Source organism: Orcinus orca, chromosome 10, assembly GCF_937001465.1.
Source record: "Orcinus orca chromosome 10, mOrcOrc1.1, whole genome shotgun sequence".
Classification (NCBI taxonomy): Eukaryota; Metazoa; Chordata; class Mammalia; order Artiodactyla; family Delphinidae; genus Orcinus; species Orcinus orca.
In genome coordinates, this window is record NC_064568.1 from 62,628,999 (window position 1) to 62,649,749 (window position 20,751).

The 20,751-nt window shown below is 41.9% G+C and overlaps 1 protein-coding gene across 5 annotated transcripts in view; it reads left to right on the plus strand.

The window, feature by feature from the left end:
• DST (dystonin) overlaps window positions 1-20,751 on the plus strand; it is a 494,628-nt gene that overhangs the window by 389,917 nt on the left and 83,960 nt on the right. For all 5 annotated transcript variants that reach the window (XM_012532210.3, XM_033424298.2, XM_033424315.2 and 2 more), the window contains 3 exons: window positions 907-1,106; window positions 2,552-3,047; window positions 4,905-6,376. In XM_012532210.3, the coding sequence (XP_012387664.2) occupies window positions 907-1,106; window positions 2,552-3,047; window positions 4,905-6,376 (2,168 nt within the window). The remainder of the gene's footprint in view (window positions 1-906; window positions 1,107-2,551; window positions 3,048-4,904; window positions 6,377-20,751) is intronic.

The following is a 20,751-nucleotide window of genomic DNA, read 5'->3' on the forward strand; positions in this document are numbered from 1 at the left end:
GGTCTTGGCAAAAGATGGTGAGGACCAATGTGGAGTTGGGTATTGGGAATGGAAGCACTGTGTTTAAGGGTTTGTGATTGAGGATATAGGAGAGTCATGAAAGAACATCCTGAATTATGGCATTTCATGACATGCATGAGAATAACCTTCAAAAGAAGTCTAAAAGTCGGAAAAACCTACCCATTTTGATAGGAATATCGTGAGTTTTTTCCTCCAACACTGAATTTAAGGGGTTGGTGAGATTTCCTATTGTAACTTCTGAGCAGTTGGCTGCTGATGTGTGATTTGCGTAGAAGAGCATGGTTGGGTGTAGATACACACATTTGGGAGTCACTTACCACCATCTGGTCGTTGAAGGTTTGCTATTAAAGAAAAGGATACATGTTCATTGTTCTAGTGGGTCAGTTCTAGTTGAATAAACAGACTCTGTAGGACTTCTAGAAGGAATGAGGGTTCTCAGGAATATTCCATAATCTACAGCATCTTCCATCAGATTCAAATCTATTTTTCTTACACTTCAGTTGACACAAACCATTGGGACCATAAAATCTGTATCATTAAATGCAATTAACGCACAGGTTAGTCTTTAATTGACTATGTAAGGAGAGCCCTGTCCTACAATCTTCATAGATACAGTTGTATTAAATGTATAACAAACAAACATCTGGGCTTCCCTGGTGGCGCAGTGGTTGAGAGTCCGCCTGCCGATGCAGGGGACACGGGTTCGTGCCCCGGTCTGGGAAGATCCCACATGCCGCGGAGCGGCTGGGCCCGTGAGCCATGGCCGCTGAGCCTGTGCTCCGGAGCCTGTGCTCCGCAACAGGAGAGGCCACAACAGTGAGAAGCCCACGTACCGCAGGAAAAAAAAAAAAAATCTGTTTCATCCTTTATCTTTTTTTCTTCTAGATTCTCAGTGGCAAGACCTCAATCAGTTAACAGTTGATAGACGACAGAAACTGGAAGAATCCTCAAATAATCTAACCCAATTCCAGACTGTGGAGGCTCAGTTAAAACAGTGGCTTGTGGAAAAAGAACTGATGGTCAGTGTCCTTGGGCCCTTGTCGATTGACCCAAATATGCTGAACACACAAAGGCAGCAGGTGCAGGTGAGTCCTACCTGACTTAACAAGACAGATGTTTTCATTAGAAATACATTACCTTTGATGGTATGTGCTCTGCCTGTCTCGGAGGGTTTGTAATATGTCAGATGCCCACGAGGTACTGTCGTGAGGCTGGCGGGAAACCCCCAGAGAAGCAAAGCTCTGGAGCATCCCTGGAGCATCCCTGAGGGGTCCACTGAGCCCACGAGTATGGTCAGGTCCCTTGATCGTTTCAGTCATATTGTGGTTTGTAGAGACCCTGTTAAAGAGGACTTTCTTTGAAGTATATTAATAACATACATATTAATAACATATGATTGCATAAGTAATAACATTTTTATGAGAAGCTAGTATATTGTTTAGAAATGACTCCTTTGAGGTTTTATTCATTTTGATTGTGGTAGTAGATAATGAAACTTATAAAGCTCATGCAAAACATCCCTGAGTCGGGGAGACAAAGTAAGAAGAGAAAGAAGAAGGGAAGAAGAGGAGGAACCTTGAAACCTGCAGGGTTAGTTAGACTCATCTAATTATGAGCAGATAAATCCACAGGGGGAGAAACATATGTAAATTGTAAGTCAGACGTAGTCGCAGGCGCTCCGCTGTGGTCTCGGTGGGCTTTCTTTCTGTGCAGGTGGTGGTTTTGGGGCATGGAAGCTGATCTGTACTCTGAAAATACACAACAGTCTGGGTAGTTGAGTCACATGCTGTCCTAGGCATGTATGTTCTTCATCTGAATAGATGGAAACAACAGATATAAAGAAACATTTGAGGAGAAGTAATTAACCATAGTCTCCCAGAGATAGATAAAATATTCTACTAAAAGAAGGACATTTGGGGATCATTCGTTTTATAATGAAAGCCAGTGTGAGCCCGCACGCTCAGAGCGACATGATTTATTGGCTAAATCTTTACAAAAAAGACTGTAAACGTCGATTTTATGTTTAAAAAGAACCTTTGTAAATCAATACACCATGAGTTTGTATATCCTAACACTGTTATCACTGTGTATTTCCTTTGGTGTAAAATGCTATAGAGCATTTAAAAAAATCCTGTAAAAAGAAAAATGCAAATAGGAAGAAATCAAATTGGTGTTAGTGTGATGTAAACTTGTCTAAAAGCAGTGTTTCCCTTTGTGTGTGAAAATTTGTACATGAATTTTTGTTCCTTTTCCCCACACTAGCAAAAATATTTATTCTCTTTTGTCTCCCTTGGGGGATATTATTTTAGACAAAATGTTAATCTCTGTGAAGCACCATTGCTCTTTGGATTAGTATACGATAATTGGACTGCCTTTGAAATAAAAGCTAGGAAAGCAGTAACAAAAATAAAATAAAAACTAGATAATTAACTACCATTTCTGTCTGTTTAGAAACTTAAAGGTATGTTTTCTGTAATTAATTCTCTAGTCATTTGTGTGTTTATTTGCCCTCATCACCTCTTTACCTTAGATTCTCCTGCAAGAATTTGATACCCGGAAACCTCAGTATGAACAGCTAACAGTGGCTGGTCAGGGCATACTGCACAGACCTGGGGAGCACCCATCCTTCCACGGGATTGTGAAGGAACAGCTAGCAGCTGTGACCCAAAAATGGGACAGCCTCACAGGACAATTGAGGGACAGATGTGACCGGATCGACCATGCCATTGTTAAAAGCACCCAGTATCAAAGCCTGCTGAGAAGCCTTTCCGATAAGCTGGCCGACTTGGATAATAAACTCAGCAGCAGTGTGGCCGGGAGCACACACCCTGACGCGATGAACCAGCAGCTGGAAACAGCCCAGAAAATGAAGCAGGAAATAGAGCAGGAAACGAAGCAGATCAAAGTGGCCCAGGCTCTGGGAGAGGATCTGGCAGCCCTGGTTAAAGAAGAGTACTTGAAAGCTGAACTTAGTCGGCAACTGGAAGGCATCTTAAAATCATTTAAGGATCTTGAACTAAAAGCAGGTTTGTGTGTCTTCTTTGAATGCATGTATTTCCTGGAAATAGGGATCAGTGAACTCCCTATTTCCAAGCTGTTGGGGAAACCAGGCCCCTAAAGTGAACCTGCCCACAGTGAGAGGTGCATGCAAGGAGGGTAGATTTGGGTTCACATGCACACACAGTGTTGCAGGGGCGGGGAGTTCTGCACAGATAATAGGCGGACCCCGTGCCGGCAAAGTCCACTTTGCATAGGCCCATAGAAACTTCGGGTACTCCAGATTAGTTTTTACAGACTTTCAGACATAGAGAACAGACTTGTGGTTGCCAAGGGGCAGGGGAGGTAGAAGAGAGATGGAGGGGGGAGTTTGGGATTAGCAGATGCAAACTATTAAAAAAATTTTTTTTATTGAAGTAGAGTTGATTTACAATCTTGTGTTAATTTCTTCTGTACAGCAAAGTGACTCAGTTATACATATACATACATTCTTTTTTAATATTCTTTTCCATTATGGCTTATCATAGGATATTATATAGAATGGATAACCAACAGGGACCTACCACATAGCACAGGGAACTCTATTCAGTCTCCTGTGATAAACCAAAATGGAAAAGAATATGAAAAAGAATGTGTATATATGTATAACTGAATCACTTTCTTGTACAGTAGAAAATAACACAACATTGTAAATCAACTATACTTCAATTTAAAAAAACCGTAAAAAAAACAAATTGGTTTTTAAAGGTGTCAGTGTTTATGCTATGCGACAGTCTTGTTTCACCAGAAAAGGAGACGACTACAGTTATTAAAAAAGGCTTGGCATCGTTTTCTTGATAACAGCTAGTTCGTCTGGCTCCATCATGGAAGATTTTCCAGAGAAACGTGTGAGAGAGAAGCATTATGCACGATTTCCTCTCTCGCCTGCTGTAGCCATCACTCTGTGGCCGCTGAGCCCAGGATGGTCCAAGACAGCAGCAGCAGTTCCTGGGCCCGAGAAGGGCAGGCCAGAGGAGAGCCCGTTGGTGGCTGTTTGTCATTTGCCAAGTAACACTAGGCACTCAGTTTATGTTTTTTAATAATTGATTGGATTTGTTTACTGATCATAGCAACCGTTTCAGACTTACTCCTTGATTTTGACGTGATATGGATAGCAAACATTACCTATGATGATTACAGTGATGGTGACTATTGTTAGGAACCCTCTTCCGTGACAGGCATTCAGCTCAGAGCTTTACTTGCACGCACTGTCACCTCATTCCCACGACAGCTTCTATCAATGTTGCCAGCTCACACTTGGGGAAATGAGGCCCAGAGGTTTAATCGTTCACCCTAGGCCCTCCAGCTCTTGAGAGGCTGAGTTGGGATCCAGACCCATGTCGTCCCCATGGGCTGCCTTACATTGCCTCCATGATGGGTAAAAATTACACAGGTGGAGACTTCCCCGGCGGTCCAGTGGTTAAGAGTCCACGCTTCCACTGCAGGGGGCACGGGTTCAGTCCCTAGTTGGGGAACTGAGACCCTGCATGCTGCAGGGCCAAAGGAAAAAAAATCACACAGGTGGAAAAGTCACATTTAATAAGAGATTGGTTATTTATCAGCATCACCTAGAGCTTTGAACAGTTGTCACTTCCCCGCCCTAGGATGGAGGTGGCTCTAGTATCCAGCCTCTATTGTCTCTTTTCTTGCCATAGTCCTCACCTCTTGCCCTTCCCCCACCGCCTTTGTCCATAACGTAAGCGCTTTTGTCGTTCTCATAGTCAGTGCTAGTAGCCCTTGCGTTTAGATTATTCTGTGTATTTATTTGGTGGTTTTTCTCTTGGCTTTTTGCAGATTTATTCAACATTTTGATGTAAAATAAACATGTCTGTGGTTTTATTTTTTAGAGAACCATGTCCAGCATCTTCAGTCAGCCTGTGCCAGCTCTCATCAATTTCAGCAAATGTCTAGAGATTTCCAGGCTTGGCTGGATACCAAGAAGGAAGAACAGAACAAATCTCCCCCGATATCAGCCAAAGTCGAGGTCTTAGAGTCATTAATGAAAGATCAGAAAGACTTCAGGAAAACTTTGACCGCCGAGTCTCACATTTATGAGAAAACCATGGCGGAAGGTGAAAACCTGTTACTAAAAACACAAGGGTCTGAGAAGGTAGCGTTACAGTTACAACTGAACACGATTAAAACCAACTGGGATGGATTTCAGAAGCAGGTGAAAGAAAGAGAAGACAGGGTGAAAGATTCACTGGAAAAAGCTCTCAAGTATAAAGAACATGTGGAGATGCTCCAGCCATGGATAGACAGGTGTCAAAACAGCCTCAAGGAAATAAAGTGTAGCTTGGATCCTGCTGAGACAGAGAAATCTCTTGCCCAGTTAAAGTCTCTGCAGAAGGAGAGGGACCAGCACTTCGGGATGGTGGAACAGCTAAACAGTGCAGCCAGCAGCCTGCTCCGTGTCTGTGAAGTGGACAAAGAGGCGGTGGCAGAGGAGAAGGAATCCCTGCTCCAGAAGTTGGACATGGCCACCGAGCAAGTGCACAGGAAGAAATTCTCTCTGGAGAACATGGCCCAGAAATTTAAAGAATTTCAAGAAGTTTCCAAAGAAGCTCAGAGGCAGCTTCAGTGTGCAAAGGAACAGCTAGATATGCACGACTCTCTGGGGCCCCAGGCTCACAGCAGTAAGTCCCTGACTGTGTTGCAGACTCAGCAGAAAGCCCTTCAGACCTTGAAGCCTCAGGTCGATCTGGCCCAGGGGCTCGCCCAGGACCTTGTGGCGGGGGCCTCCGACTCCAAGGGCACCTCCGAGGTTCTCCTCCAAGCAGAAGCCTTAGTCCAGGAGCACAGCGCCCTCAGCCAGCAGGTGGATGAAAAGTGTTCCTTCTTAGAAACCAAGCTTCAGGGCATCGGCCATTTCCAGAACACCATCCGAGAGATGTTTTCTCAGTTTGCGGAGTTTGATGATGAGTTGGACAGCATGGCCCCAGTGGGGAGAGATGTGGAAACGCTGCAGAAGCAAAGGGAGGCTATTAAAGCCTTCTTGGAGAAACTGGAAGCGCTCATTGCAAGCAACACCAATGCCAATAAGACCTGCAAGATGATGCTGGCCATGGAGGAAGCCTCTCCTGACCTGGTCGGCATCAAACGGGACCTGGAGGCTTTAAGCAAACAGTGCAACAAGCTTCGGGACCGTGCACAAGCCAGAGAAGAGCAGGTGGAAGGGACCATCACGCGCCTTGAAGAATTCTACAGCAAACTCAAGGAATTTTCTACTCTACTCCAGAAGGCTGAAGAGCACGAGGAGTCTCAAGGCCCTGTTGGCATGGAAACAGAGTTGATTAACCAACAGCTTGATGTGTTCAAGGTAGGGAGTGCTTCCTTTGTACTCTGCGTTTTGGTTATTCAAAGACATTACTGATCGGTATAGAAGGAGATGGCCTATTTTGTAGCATCTTCAAGTAGGATTGTCATGCAGTGTTGGAGCTTAAATGAGCATCCGTGGGCGGAGGGGATATCCAGGTACGTGGGGTGAGTCCAAGCTTCCTGGGGCTTTGGGCCCTCATGGGATAAGGCCTGTGATGAATTAGGAGGTCAAAGGGTGCTTGGAAAGCTGGTGTCTGTTTCTGATGTCACTCACAGCTGCCCTCTGGAGTGACCACGTCCGTATTTTAAACTCAACCGCGGAGGCCCATCCATCACATCAAAAGTGTGTTCTCTTCATGTTTGCGTCCCAGCATTTTCTTTCATGGTGAATTATAGTCTTTTCCTGCTCTTTCCCTTTTTATAGTCTTCTCCTCCTTCTTAATTGAATTTCTTCCCCAAGTTCCTATTTTAAAAGGCAGGGGTAGAGTTCCTTGTTGTAATCCTGGCCCCAGACGATTGGGAGTAAATTATTTCTGATGGGACTCTGAGCGCCTTGGGGCTGAGAAATGTGTACTGACTGGCAGCACCCAGTGATGCCTGATGATGGAGTCGGAGGAGAGGGTGGGCCAGGTCCAGGGTCAGTGATGTGAATCCGCTTAGGGTAGCAGGTGCAGAACTCGCATCTCGTTGGAGAGAGGGTCACCTGCACAGGGAGGGTCCTAGCTGTCCAGCCTTTGCTGCACAGGGCTGACAGGAACCTGTAGGGTTGCAGGGGATCCTGTTCTATTCATGAAGTAAGTTTTACTTTCCAGTAAAGGCTGCAGTGATGCGTGAAGCATCAAATAGGATTAAATAGAAACAGAATTTGCAAAACAACAAATCATTTCCCAGGAGAAATGAATATAAATCAAATAGGCCTCCTGAATTCTGTGCTGTTATACTTGACAAAGTCTTTCCTTTGTTTCTCTTTCGTGGTGTTATTTTTAGGTGACTGAAATTTGAAAAGTAACTTCAAAGTAGCTTCTTTTTCTTCTTTGTTATATTATGGTTGTTTGCTGTTTATAGAGTGCCTTTGAAGCCCAGTTTCTTCAGGGATTAAGAACCTGCGGTTCTGTATTTGGGTCTTGATTCTGGAAGGAGAAGGAAGCTGCCTCACTGTTGATTTAACTTCATTGCCCTGTCACACTTTCACACTGTGGTTTGCAAAATAAAGATTTCATATAAGAGAACTGTCTGTTAGAAAAACAAAGTTCTGTGACAGTTGCTGCTTGGAAGACAGGGGGTAGGGGGGTGCTTAGGAGTGAGTCTCTGGAATTTTCTGTGGGACCTGACAAAGCTTGAACGCTTCCATGACAGTGATCAGGTGGTCTTTGTACTGATGAAAGTTGAGCATGCTTTTGTGAAACGTTATCATTTCTTTGGGTTTTCTGTGACTTTGTTTAGAAAAAGAGAGCAGGCCTTTATCTCTCTTCACTGCTTCAACTACTTATAGGAAAATGAGCAAAAGTAATAATATCAGTGCTGCTGCTTTGTCCACGCCCCCTCTTTGGGTCCCCAGGCATGAGGACAGTGAAAAACATGGCTCTGCTTGTGGAGAGGTCTTCGGAAAGGAAGCAAAAGCAAGGGATAGGAGGGGCTCGCTCACGCGTTGCTTTGAAATTATTTTGCAAACTGAAAAGCACTAAATAAGCATCGTTACTGTTCACGGTTACACAGATTGCTTTATTTGACTGTGAAGAAAAACAAAGTGATCATGTCTTCTAAAATAAGCCACTTGGCGTGCTGTGTCTATGTGTTTTCTCATTACTTTTTAAGGAGTTGACTGATTTTAATGAAATTCAGTAATAAAGAATATCATGACATACCCTCAGTGTCTTGAGACCCAGTGACTGAAATGAAAGTTTCCAAGTAGACAGTCATCTGCATTTGGTATATGCCAGTGCCATAGGTAAAAAACAATAAGAATATTATGGTAAATATGCTTACACAATCACTGATTCTCTTTTCTTTGTGTGTGTGTTTGCCAGTGTATGTTCTAAAAACTAACAGTTACAACAGTTAACATTTATTATGGGCTTAGTGTGTGTCAAGCATGACTCTAGACTGTCTTTAATCCTTTTGACAGTCCTGAGAACTGGGTACTGTCATTATCCCCATCTTATTGTAAGGAAGCAGAGACCCAGGGAGGGGAAGTGACTTTCCCAAGGTCACACAGGTAGTAAGTGTCAGAGCCTGGATGTTTTGGTGGATATAATGCAGTGTTTTGGTCAACTTTATTCATCACGTTGTACATCTTACACTTCTCTGGGAAATTTTCAAATCATCTTTGCTGGAGACTGATTTGGGTGGCCTGAGTAACCAGCCATTGCTGTTGGTTTGTTTGTTTTTCTGATTTTTTTAAATTGAAATATAGTTGATTTACAATATTGTGTTTGTTTTAGGTGTACAGTACAGTGATTCAGTTTTATATATATATGTATATATGTGTGTGTGTGTGTGTGTGTATATATATATATATATATATATATATATTCTCTTTCAGATTCTTTTCCTTTATAGGTTATTACATAATACTGAGTATAGTTCCCTGGGCTATACAGAGGTCCTTTTTGTTTATCTATTTTATATATATTAGTGTGTATGTGTTAATCCCAAGTTCCTAATTTATCTCTCCCCACCCCCCACCTTTCCCCTTTGGTAACCATAAATTTGTTTTCTATGTCTGTGAGTCTCTTTCTGTTTTATAAATAAGTTCATTTGTATTTTTTTTTTTAGATTCTGCATAAAAGCAATGTCATATGATATTTGTCTTTCTCTGTCTGACTTCACTCAATATGACAATCTCTAGGTCCATTCATGTTGCTGCAAATGGCATTATTTCCTTCTCTTTTATGGCTGAGTAATATTCCTTTGTATATATGTACCAAATCTTTTTTATCCATTCATCTGTCAATCAGCCATTGTTTATTTTAACCCAGAGCACCAGGAACACTCACTTAAGGAACGTGTTCTGTAAAGCCAGACACTATGATAACAGGAGGTGAATGTGTGTGTGTGTGTTGTCTTAGAAATGTATCTCTAGATGTTGTGATGAGGATAATGACAGTTACCACCAGCACCAAACATTTCCTTGTCTTAGTGATTATGTCATTTTTGATTGAAGTTGTAAATTATCTCAATTCAGATCTTCACTTAGTTTTTGTTGGAGATTAAGCTTTGGTTGGACATTAGTTTTGTTTTGTTTTGTTTTGTTTTGTTTTTTTTGCAGTACGCGGGCCTCTCACTGTTGTGGCCTCTCCCGTTGCGGAGCTCAGGCTCCAGACGCGCAGGCTCAGCGGCCATGGCTCACGGGCCCAGCTGCTCCACGGCATGTGGGATCTTCCCGGACCAGGGCACAAACCCGTGTCCCCTGCATCAGCAGGTGGACTCTCAACCACTGCGCCACCAGGGAAGCCCATGGACATTAGTTTTAACATAATATTTTAGGAAGATTTTAAAAATTGCTTTAAGTGGAATAATTTGCATTGAGTAAAAAGCTAGTATTTTGCTATTTTATAGTTTCTAAAAATAAAACAGAAAAGCACCGAAGTACTGGGTCTATTTTCATTACAGACTTCGAAATATGATGCAGTTTGACATGACTCTACCTGGTAGCTTCTGTTTAACCTAATGTCATGGGTAAAATCTTATGACAGTTTTTCATACTATAGAATAAGCTACCTTCAGAGTCTTTCTGGAGCTTCATAGCTGTTACCCAGTTACTCAGTCGGGGTACGTTATATTCACTGGGAGCATAATGGATTATTTAAACTAGGTAAGACAGACCTCTTGGGTTCCATTCTTTTTTTTTTCCCCCCCTTAAACTTAACCTAGGAAACAGCAGTTAATGTCCTTGACAGGATAAAATTAATTCATGTTTAATACCAACACAAACATAATGATTGAAAACAAATGCTGTTCTGAACCAAAAGTCCTAATTCACTGTCAGTGAAAGCTATTCGAAGTTTCCGAAAAGAGATTGGTACTACCCTTTATGTTACTTTAGCTAGGTTTTTAAACAATGTGGATTGTTTTCCTGCTTCTAAATATTAGTCATTGGATTAAAATGTCTAAAGACTGAGGTATTTTCTATTACTGTTGATAACCCAGAGTACCGTTTTTCTACTTATACTTCTGTATTATTGCATTAAATTCTGTGTACACTGTCATAAATTCCTAGGCAGAAAGGAAAAAGTCCCCCTATCCCTACCTCCTGTTAAAGATTCCTGCTCAAGATTATCTTCAAATCTAAACTACATTATCAGGTAATATTAACGTTTCCACATTTCTATTTTATTTTTCAAAGACATACCAACTCTATACAAGGAATAGGTGCCACCCTTCCTATGATGTCATCAACAGCCAATTATCCCCACACTGAATTGATTTCATTTCAGTGAAGGGCACAGAAACATGATGTTTTAGCGAACATATACAGTCACATCCCAGCTAAATATATGACCCTCCCCAGCTCCATCTAGGCCGTGGTAAAAAGTTTTACCCACAGCCTGCTTACTGTTTTTTCTGGCCACTCTGTTGCTTCTCCAGTTGTCATTCGGTTTGTTCCCACAAATGAACACATCACTGGTACAAGTCTCTCTGAACCAAAGATTTCTAAAAGCAGGGAAATTTTAAACCGAGTTGAAACCAGAGACAGAGACCGGAACACATGTAATTGTGCTGTGATAAATGTTCTCTGGTCCAGGGGAAGGCAGTGTGGAACCCAGGCATCCTCCTGAGCATGTTGGGTGAACTAGAATGCCAGGCGCCGTGAAGCTGGGGGAGCCGGGAGGTTTGAGTCCTAATTGTAAATGGTATGGCTGAAAAAAATCAATTTCCAAGTATCCTCTTAAGATATTTATTAAATGATCCTACAACAACCTCTGTAATGTCACCATATTTTTAGAGATAAAATTAAACTGTCCAAAGAATACTTTAATAATGATTTCTCAGTGGCCCGTATTGTTACATAGAGGTCAATGACAAATTGTTCTCTGTTTTTGTCAAAAACAGGAGCAAATTCAGTAAAGCTGTCGCAGAAGAGGTTTTTCTTGGGGAAATATTCTTACTTGACTGGATTTTTGTTAATGAGCCTGTGTTATCAGGGAGGTTTCGTAACACCTTCCTGTGGTATTTTTAAAGGTGACAATGTTTTCACTATAGAAACTGTACTTTGATGCATGGGCTTTGTAGGAAGGTCACATTATTCAGTCAGCTATATCAGAGTGGCTTTAAGATGTTAGGAAGAAAGAATATCACCTATGCTGGGCAACACAGAAGGCCCACCAAAGCAGAGGCTGCACGAGGCCACTACGATGGCGCTGATGTGATGGCAAGGTTCGTAAGACTCCATGGTCGCACCACACACACCAGCAGAGCCAGTGGGGCCTTCTTCCTACTCCGAAAGGCTGTCCTGGTGGGGAACGTGGCACGAGGGCTCTTTCCATGTTTGCTTCTAACTAACGCCATGCTCTTGGTGTCATGTGGCCTCTTAACTCCTATGGCTTCATTTAAGATCCAGGAGTTAGACGTAGGAAACAAACTTACGGTTACCAAAGGGGAAAAAAGGAGGAAGGGAGGGATAAGTTAGGAGTTTGGGATTAGCAGATACATACTACTATACTATATAAAATGAACAACAGGACTTACTATAGCACAGGGAACTATATTCAATATCTTGTCATAAATGGTATATATATACTATATATATTCAGTTATATGTATATAACTGAATCACTTCTTTGCTGTGCACCTAAAGCTAACACAACATTGTAACTCAACTATATTCCAGTTTAAAAAAAAAAAAGATCAAGGAGTTCATGTAGGTTGTTCTGAATGCAGTTCCAGCCAGAGATTTTATACCAGGGGATTTTTTGGTGGTTTTGTTGTTAACTGGATAAATTTGTATCTTCATTTTAAAGTGGTTCTCCCAGCCACCCCCAGCCCAGACACACCCACCGGCACACACAAAGCGCCAGGCTATAGCATCTCCTGTCATTATCATGGGCCTTCCTTAGATAAAAGGAGATCTACATAATTTATTTTACTCTCATGGAAAGTTGCTTAAAGGGGTGTGTGTGTGTGTGTGTGTGTGTGTGTGTGAGAAATGGGAGCAGAGAGGGAGGAATTTGCTTTGTTGTTTCGAAATGATGCGTTGGTTTCTGGATAAGAAAATTTGATGGGTTAATGTTTTTTAAATGTTTCTCTAGGTCTGTAATCATTCATTAAATAATAGCTTCGGGTAGGTAAATGCTGTGATGGTAACTTCCAGGAAGAAAAGGAGTGCATATTACAGATCCTCCTTAACATTCAAGATAAATTCCCATCAAGATCAGTCACCCTGTTAAGTGTTTCTGAATTTGTTTGCTTTTGTCATGGGGTCTGAATATCCTATTTTCCTTCAAATATAAATTATTTTCCACTGAAATAAATAGCTACTGCATGTTCATCTGATGACTATCCTTGAAAACCCTTGACCCATTTATGTGAAGCTGTTTATCAGTTTATCAGAAAACTAAGAACACAGGTTGCTTTCCGTTTTCCTGAGCTAATGGCATTATCTATTTTGAAAGAATAATAGAAATTGTTGTTTCTAAGGCCTAGTTTTGTACTCACAGCAAAAAAAACCACATCTCTTGTTTGGCTTCTAATCCATATTTCAGGAGCACCTGGGCCAGGAAGATACTTTGGTCAGTTTTTATGGATAATAGTGCATTTACTCACAAACATTGTCCATTTACTGCACTTGAATTTCCTAATATCTCTAGCCTTTCAGCTCTAAAAACTCCATGTTTCAGTTGGTAAAATTAGTCTTTTACCTTTTCTATGATGTGGATCATTGTACTTTGTGGTAAGATTTTTCAGGAACTTTTCTTTTAAAAGATTTAATTTAATTTTAGAAATATAGAATGAGAAAATTATACTGTTTTGCTTATAATTCAATTAGTATTTGTGTACTTTTCTAAAATCATCTGCCTTTAGAAGATTTTTTAACTGAATCACATCTAGTAGGCTGTGTAAAGTTATGTTTTGAGACCAGTTTAACATTGTGATTTCTGTATGTATGAAATAATACTGTTGACTACTTTTCAGAAGAACCTTACTCATTTTATTCATTGTGTATTTCTCTCTTACGACAATGTGAGAGAGCTAGGTATCATGATTAGCGTTTAACACAGTTCAGTACATCTCGATTTTACTAACTTTAGAGACCATAGCATTGAAAGTAGCTGCATAAACCAAATTTAGGAAGAAAAGTTCAGCCAGTCCAGTTATGCGCTAAATGTGAGTTCTTTTATGTTATCCAGATAGATCTTTGGAATCTGATTCCAAGTCACAAAGATAAATATACAAGTTGTTGTCATCAATACCAATGTAATATTAAGAGTACAAATTTCAATTTGAATCAGAATCTATTAGGATCGTCCTTTGTAGAGTTAGTTGAAATCAGCTTAATAAAATAGGAATTCAATTATTAAATAAATGGCACATCCTTAAACATAATCAACTAGAGGACATTTTCCCATAGCACTTCCTGCTTCCCAGCTGTACTCTGCTCACTTTCTCATCCATATTCTCCACTTTACTGTAAGCCATGAAGGGGCGGGGGTGCTGCATCTCTGGGCACCAGCACTTTGCCAGGGCTCTCAGTGCTGTTTGGTAATAGTGGGCACTGTTTGATGAATGGTTGAGTTTATGAATGAATTGTCTATGTAGCTTTAAAAGTGTACTATCCACATGAAATGTGAGGTTGCTGTTCTTAGCTTTACAGAAGGTTAGAAGACTAGAATAGAATTGTGCTAATGATCCAGAGTTAGAGCCTAAGTTGGGCGGAATTAGGGCCATTTTTTCTTATGAAAAGTTCTGGGAGGATCTCTGTTTAGAGAAAGGCCCTGGTCCACATTCTGTGGAAACTTTATTATTCATGTAGCCATGAATAAATAGCTTATATGGGAAGGGAGTGGCAACTGACAGTCAAACCCTTAGTTTCTGCTGATTCCAGCCTAGGGCACGACCCACTGTTCAAACGTGGTAACTGTGGGCACGTTTTTCTTTGTCTTATGATCCACATGTCACAACAGCCTGTGTGATTAGACAGGATCAAGTGCTTGTTGCAGTATTTCACTTCTTGACTCTGAAGAGTGGGCATTGATATTATCATGTTGATGGGTTGTTTATTATGTATATATTCCCTTCTAGTTGGCTATAGATATTTTTTCCAACTTCATGATGGCCATATACTGAGTTGTATCTAATAATTGTTGAATGGGTGTGTAACCTGTAGAGTTCCAGTTATGGATAGATTTTTTTTTTTCAAAGATTCAGTTCTTAGGTTTATAAAAATCATTTTGGAATATTTTCTTATGAAAGGTAAAAAAGGTCCATCCCACATCTTTTCTGTAAAGTTATCAGAGAAAGTATAGGGTTGTTTTTAATAGAACTGTCTTCACTTGGGGCCAGCACAGTTTTACTTATGTTCAAATGATTATTTTGTGAGATTGAGGAAAGAAAATCTGCCCTCTATCTGCTACTCTGGCATGGTTGTTTATTTCATAAGATAAGGAATGGATAGATTTTACTTTATTTAAATGAATCTATGAAATTTCCCCACACACACCCCCAAAGGCTAAGGTTTGGCTTGCTGAGTTAATTTTCAAACAGTATTTTTAAAGAGTGTTTATTCAGTAGATTAAAAAAAGTGGGTGTGATTTTGTTAATGAAACATCCAGAGTCATTTAACTGCCCTTGATCTTTGCCTGAGTCTTGCATCAAATTCAAGAGGAATGCATGCTTATTAGTAACGACTAATATTCATGTCCGCTAATATTCATATTCTTCTTCTCGAAGAAGCTTAGGAATAATTGATTCTGGAGAACAGTTCTACTTGAACTTGGGTTTTGAAAAGAATGACACAAGAGTCGACTTGAAAGTGATGCGCGCTCTGCATTTGCAGACACTAAACGTCTAAGAGTCCGCAGCTGCAGCGCACGGGAGTATGGTTTCATCTGAAGGATGGGGACCTGTTAGCCCTTATCCAGCTGTTTCCTATTCCCAGGGGTGCAGTCCCGGCGGGGCTCCTGGTGTCTGTTCCGCCTCTGCTCGCCCCTCCCCCACCTCCCCAGTTACCAGATACGCGAACCCGCGCCGCCCTCCCCGCGCCTCCAGGACAGGGTCTGGTTCGCGCTGATGTCACCACCAGGCGGTTGCCTCGCAGCCGCCCGCCTCTGGGCACCTCCCCCTCAAAGGCTCGAGGGCTCCCGGCCGGACGGGGCCGGAGTCCGGGGGATATGCCCACGGAGTCCGGTCTCGGGAGCGCGTAGCGGCGGAGTGGGAGCCCGGGCCCCGCGGCGGCGAGGGGCGCGCGGCAGATGCGCCCCCGGGAGCGCCCGGGCTCGGGACGCCCGCCCGCCGCCTCCAGCTGCGCCTTTCAAGGCCGGCGGGGTCCCAGCAGCCCGAGCCTTAGAGGAAGCCCGGAGCTCTTCTCTGCTGCAGTTGCCTCAGGTGGATCCGTCGTCTTAAGGAGGATCAGATAAGAGTCTTTGAAAACGGCTTTTTTTTTTTTTTTTTTTTTTAGGGGAGTTTATAGTACACCGTGCTTTGTGTTTACTTTAAACGGTCGCTGGATTGTACTGGCCTGGCCGCCCAAAAGCCTATTTTTTCCTCTTTGGATAATTCTGAATAGTCTCGAAGAAGCTTAATATGGGTAGAAAGACTGCCTTTCGAATCAAGATTATTTATAGCTACTCCCAAAAAGAGTAAAAGAAAATTTGAACTTTCTTACCGCATTAGACTTAACTTATTTTTCTCTGAAGACTTGTTCTGTGCCTTCATTGGAACAGTCCATGGTCCCTGGGTTTGTCTTTTAAGTTTCTGAACCTTGGTTTATTTATAAAAGAGATGGAGTTTTGCAGGCCGTCTTTAAGTGGATTACAGTTAACCAGAGCACTGCTGAAATTAACATTCAGCCAGCTAAGATGCTGGCTCCTTTGGAAATTTTAACCTGGAAATCTCAGATGCAAAATTAGAATAAAAAGGGAAATGGACCGACAATGGAATGTTCTAAGTGTTTGAGCCACTGTTAAGTGCATTATTTGGTTTCTTTTTTCTGTGTTTTGGAGTATATGAAAGGGAACTCTGGGGGCCTTTCTGGGTAGGAGGAGGAAGGAGACTTCTGTTCTCTGCTCATGATGCACTTTATTTTTGAGAGTCATTCTCAAACCACCAGGTAAAGGGAGGGTTGCAAAGTAGACCGGTGCCCTGCTGCTGGCCTTAAACACCTCATCTATGACGACGTGTGTTATGTGAGATGCGTCCTTGGGCTGGAGACACTTTATAGTTCTGTTCAGAAGTGTGCTTTGCTGAAAGATGCATTGCCTTATTTCCCACTTTCTGTGTCAAGAGCTGCAATATTTGTTTTAACTGTCTCCAAAATGGGCAAGCCGCTGAGCAGACCGGACTGTTTACGTCAGAATCCCCCCTGTGTAGGGAAGGGTGAGGAAGAGGAGGACCTCAACATCGAGGACTGTTACGTCCCGCAGCGCTCCATCTACGACACGGTTAGGCTGAATGAGCAGATCGACTCTGGTTCCAAGGGGAGCCTGTCTTCCAGGCATTTCACAGATCGGACTTTACCCTACAGTCACAGAACACTGGATGTCAGTTCTTTATGCTCCAATGGTGCCCTTGCTTCTTCCAGTGCATTTGAGCTGAGAGGCCGTGAAACTCACAAACTCGATGAAAAGATGATCTTTGATGCCCTCAAACTAAATAGCGATATCATCCGAAGCACAGGATTACCCAAAGCCAAATCTCACGCAGAAAAGAAAGAGCATAGACGGTCATGGCGAATGTTCGTCCCAGCCAATTTTATGGATTATGCAAACAAAAGTGAAAGCTCTTTTGTTGAACCTCCTGATCTGTCAGGTGCTGTTACCAAGGCTGGCAAGTGCAGAGGGGGTAGTAATTCTCTCACGTCGGAGGAGGATGACTCTGGGTTATGCAGTCCTCCAGCCGAGAGGGAAGAAAAACAGGGCATTTTACCTGGAGACCCATCCCGAATTAGAAGCTTGTCTTCTGCTGAAGATATTCACATAGCAGAGCAATATAGACCCTTTTTTTCTGTTAATTCCATCAGCGAACAGAAAATCCCCTTGCTTTCATGCAGAAGCGCCCACCTTGATGACAACTTCAAAACTATTTTACATGATGTTTCTCCACCAGAGGAAACAAAACGTGTCAACGGTCAAAGGGAAATCCGTGGTGAAAATTGCTGCCTGCAGAATGATGTCAAAGAGAGCACTCTTAAGGCTGACCCATTCATTTTGCCAAGAGAGGGAGAAAACAAGTGTATTTCTAACCCCAGAGAAGAAGGAAAAACATATGGACCAGGAGAATTACAAAGCACAGCACGAAGTAGGGAATTTATGGGAGGTTCTCCTGAGGATTTGCCTCTCCCTCACACAGATCTGGGGGGAAATGATGTAGATGGGGGCAGCGCAAGTTTAGTAGAAAACCTGACATTATTGACACAATACGATTTGGAAGAATCCAACGTAGCATCTCAAGAGGACATGGAGGCTCCCCTTTCTGCCCAGGAGATGGAGGCGATCCCTATGCAATGCTCCCCCAAATTCAGAGCAGTGAGAAAGAAAGCCACTGCCCGAAAAACAAGGGCCCGGGCAGGAACCTTGGACCCTGTCTGTAATGGCTTTCACTCAGTTCAGGTAATTAACGGAGATGGGAAATTCTGTGATGCCCAAGGTCTGTGGTAGTGTTGTCAAGTGGCCACTGGTGTTTCCAATCATGGTCAATCCGGTCTTGTCTTTGGGGGGGTTTGACTAGTACCCTACCAGATGACAGATATTGATATGATCATAACAACAAATTAATTAGGGACCGTTTTTGAGGAGCGTGATTATCCCCAGCTGTTTGGAGTCCTGCTCCTGGTTGTAGAGACGGTGGCTGTTCCCTTTCATTTGAATGCCTCCACTGTGAATTTATGTTAGGCTTAGGCTTTTCCACAAATTGTGGTTTAAGACCCAGCCATTTAAGGGCAGTTATATTGGATTTATTAAGCTCGAACGGGCTTAGGAAGGTACCAACACAGTATTGTTTTGGTCTGAGAAGTGCTTTCCTCAAATTGAGGACTTTTTACACCTTCTGAAAATATTCTCTCAGTAGCTCTGCATGGGGGAGAGAGGTAATTGTGCTGTATTTTGCCCCTCACTTGTATAGCCCCTCACTTTTGGTAAGTGGTGAGTGAGGTAAGCAAGTAAAGCGTACTGCCTTGTAATAGGGAGAGGTTGGTTGTCAAGCCTGTAATTTTTTTCTTCCCACTTAGATTGAAGTTCAGCTATTTTGGTCCTTTTCCTAAGCTCTTCTGGTAAACTTTGCCTCAGAGGTAATTTTATTTTATTTTAAGCTTCTCTTGTGTTTGTGTACTCATGGGTTAGATTGGGGGGAGAGTCTCTCTTCCTAGGTATTTTGTTACTGAGAGATAAGGAATTTGGACACTATCAGTCTATGAAATAATTGCTCTAATCAGGGATGCCCTTTCCATGAGGTTGCATTAAATGGCATGCTAGTTTGAAAGCTTAGCAGAGTACTTTTTCTTTTTTACTGTATTTTTACAGTTTATTTGTAGAAAGTAAACTGTTAGGAGTATATAGATTCTTTAGTAGTTATCTTTTTTTAACCTTAGTGTATTTTTGTTAGCACTTGAGAAAATTACCACAGACTCACCCAGAACTACGCTGATAGGCAACCCTGAAATTCATTTCTTTAAAACCAAGTCCAGGGATTAAGGCAATTTACTGGAACGTTTTTATTAGGTTTTTGTTTTGTTTTGTTTTGCCCTGAAAATTAGCTGTGAGGGAGAATAAAACTTTCCCCTGCATCCTTATGTATCAGACAAGTTCCTGGAATTAAAAATGTAGCAGTTTCCCTCCCCCCTCTTTTTTTTGGTAAGTAGTAAAACATATCTACAGCTATTAGTTCCTAGAAACAGTAACTTGGAAAGTGGTATAGAAAAGAAGTAGGATCATAGCACCAAATTCTGTTTTCACTACCTTCCTGTAAGTTTCTGTTGACTTATTAGGTAAATTATTGTCTTTTTTAAAAATCATGAAAGACATACGGTAATTTTTTCCCAATGATTTGGGGAATTCTTATAATTCTTTGTTTATGTGTAGTTGACTTTTTATACTGAGTATTGTTATATAGAAACAATTAGCCAGTGTGGAAACTGTCTGGATTTTCTGTGGAAGAAGTTTGGGCTTTTTGCTAAGAGGGGACTTTTAGAAGAGATGATCATTTATTTGTTTGCTGTTCTTTAATTTACTCATTCATACTATAACACAGAAGTATCCTGTGTGCTGGGCTTGCTCCAGAGTCGGCAGAGTTTGTCTCTGGCAGCCTCTACATCTTTCAAAATTATTTTCCATACTGTGCCTGTAATTTTTTCTTAAGTCCTATTTTGATATTTGTTTTTATTGTTTTCATATATTCTGTTTAACTGTTCATTCACTTGGACTGTTGATATACTTATATAGTGGCCTGTTGTATAATGACTCAGCGCCCCAAACCTTGTCTTACCTTAATCTCTAGCTGAAGCTTTCCTTCCTTAGTTAAATTATTTGCCTTCCTAGCATCCTTCAAGCCCTATATTAAAAACATTTGTATTATCTGTGAAAGAATTGATGTACCCCCCCCAGTATTATCTATTGAGGGGTTATCATCATATACCCCAAGATATAAATAAAATTTTCTATGCTGATATTCATTTGGCAAATCATTAACAGGTCCATATTACAAGCTAGGTACCGTGGTAGGTCCAGGGTATAGAACGACTATAAGGAAAAGAAAAATTTATGCTTTCGTGGAACTTGCATTTTACCCTAATACATTAATTAGATCTTTTGCCAGTTACAGGCAGCGGGGCCTATAAGTTGGGTGGGATGGAGAGTCGGCAGGGAGAGTGCTGGAAAACTGCTGACAGAGCAGGCAGTGATCCAAGGGTGACCAGGGTTGCTGTGCCGGCCTTGTGTGATCAGATCCGTGGGGTGAGGCCTCCGTGCATCCTGCAAGCCCGTCGGCATCTTGACAGGCGTTGAGGGGCTAGACGTGTAGGAATCCACACTATTGCAGTGCCCATCTACCTCTTTTTTCTGTTTCTTTCCCTGTATTTGCCCCTCTGGCTCACGTCATCTTCTTGTCAGTGACCTCCATTTCCAATTTGAGTCTCAAATGTCATTTGCCAGTTAGCAGCAGGCATCCTTGGAAGGGCCTATAAGGATTCTTGCCAGGAAGGCTCATCTTGGGCCCTCGTTACCATTTTGC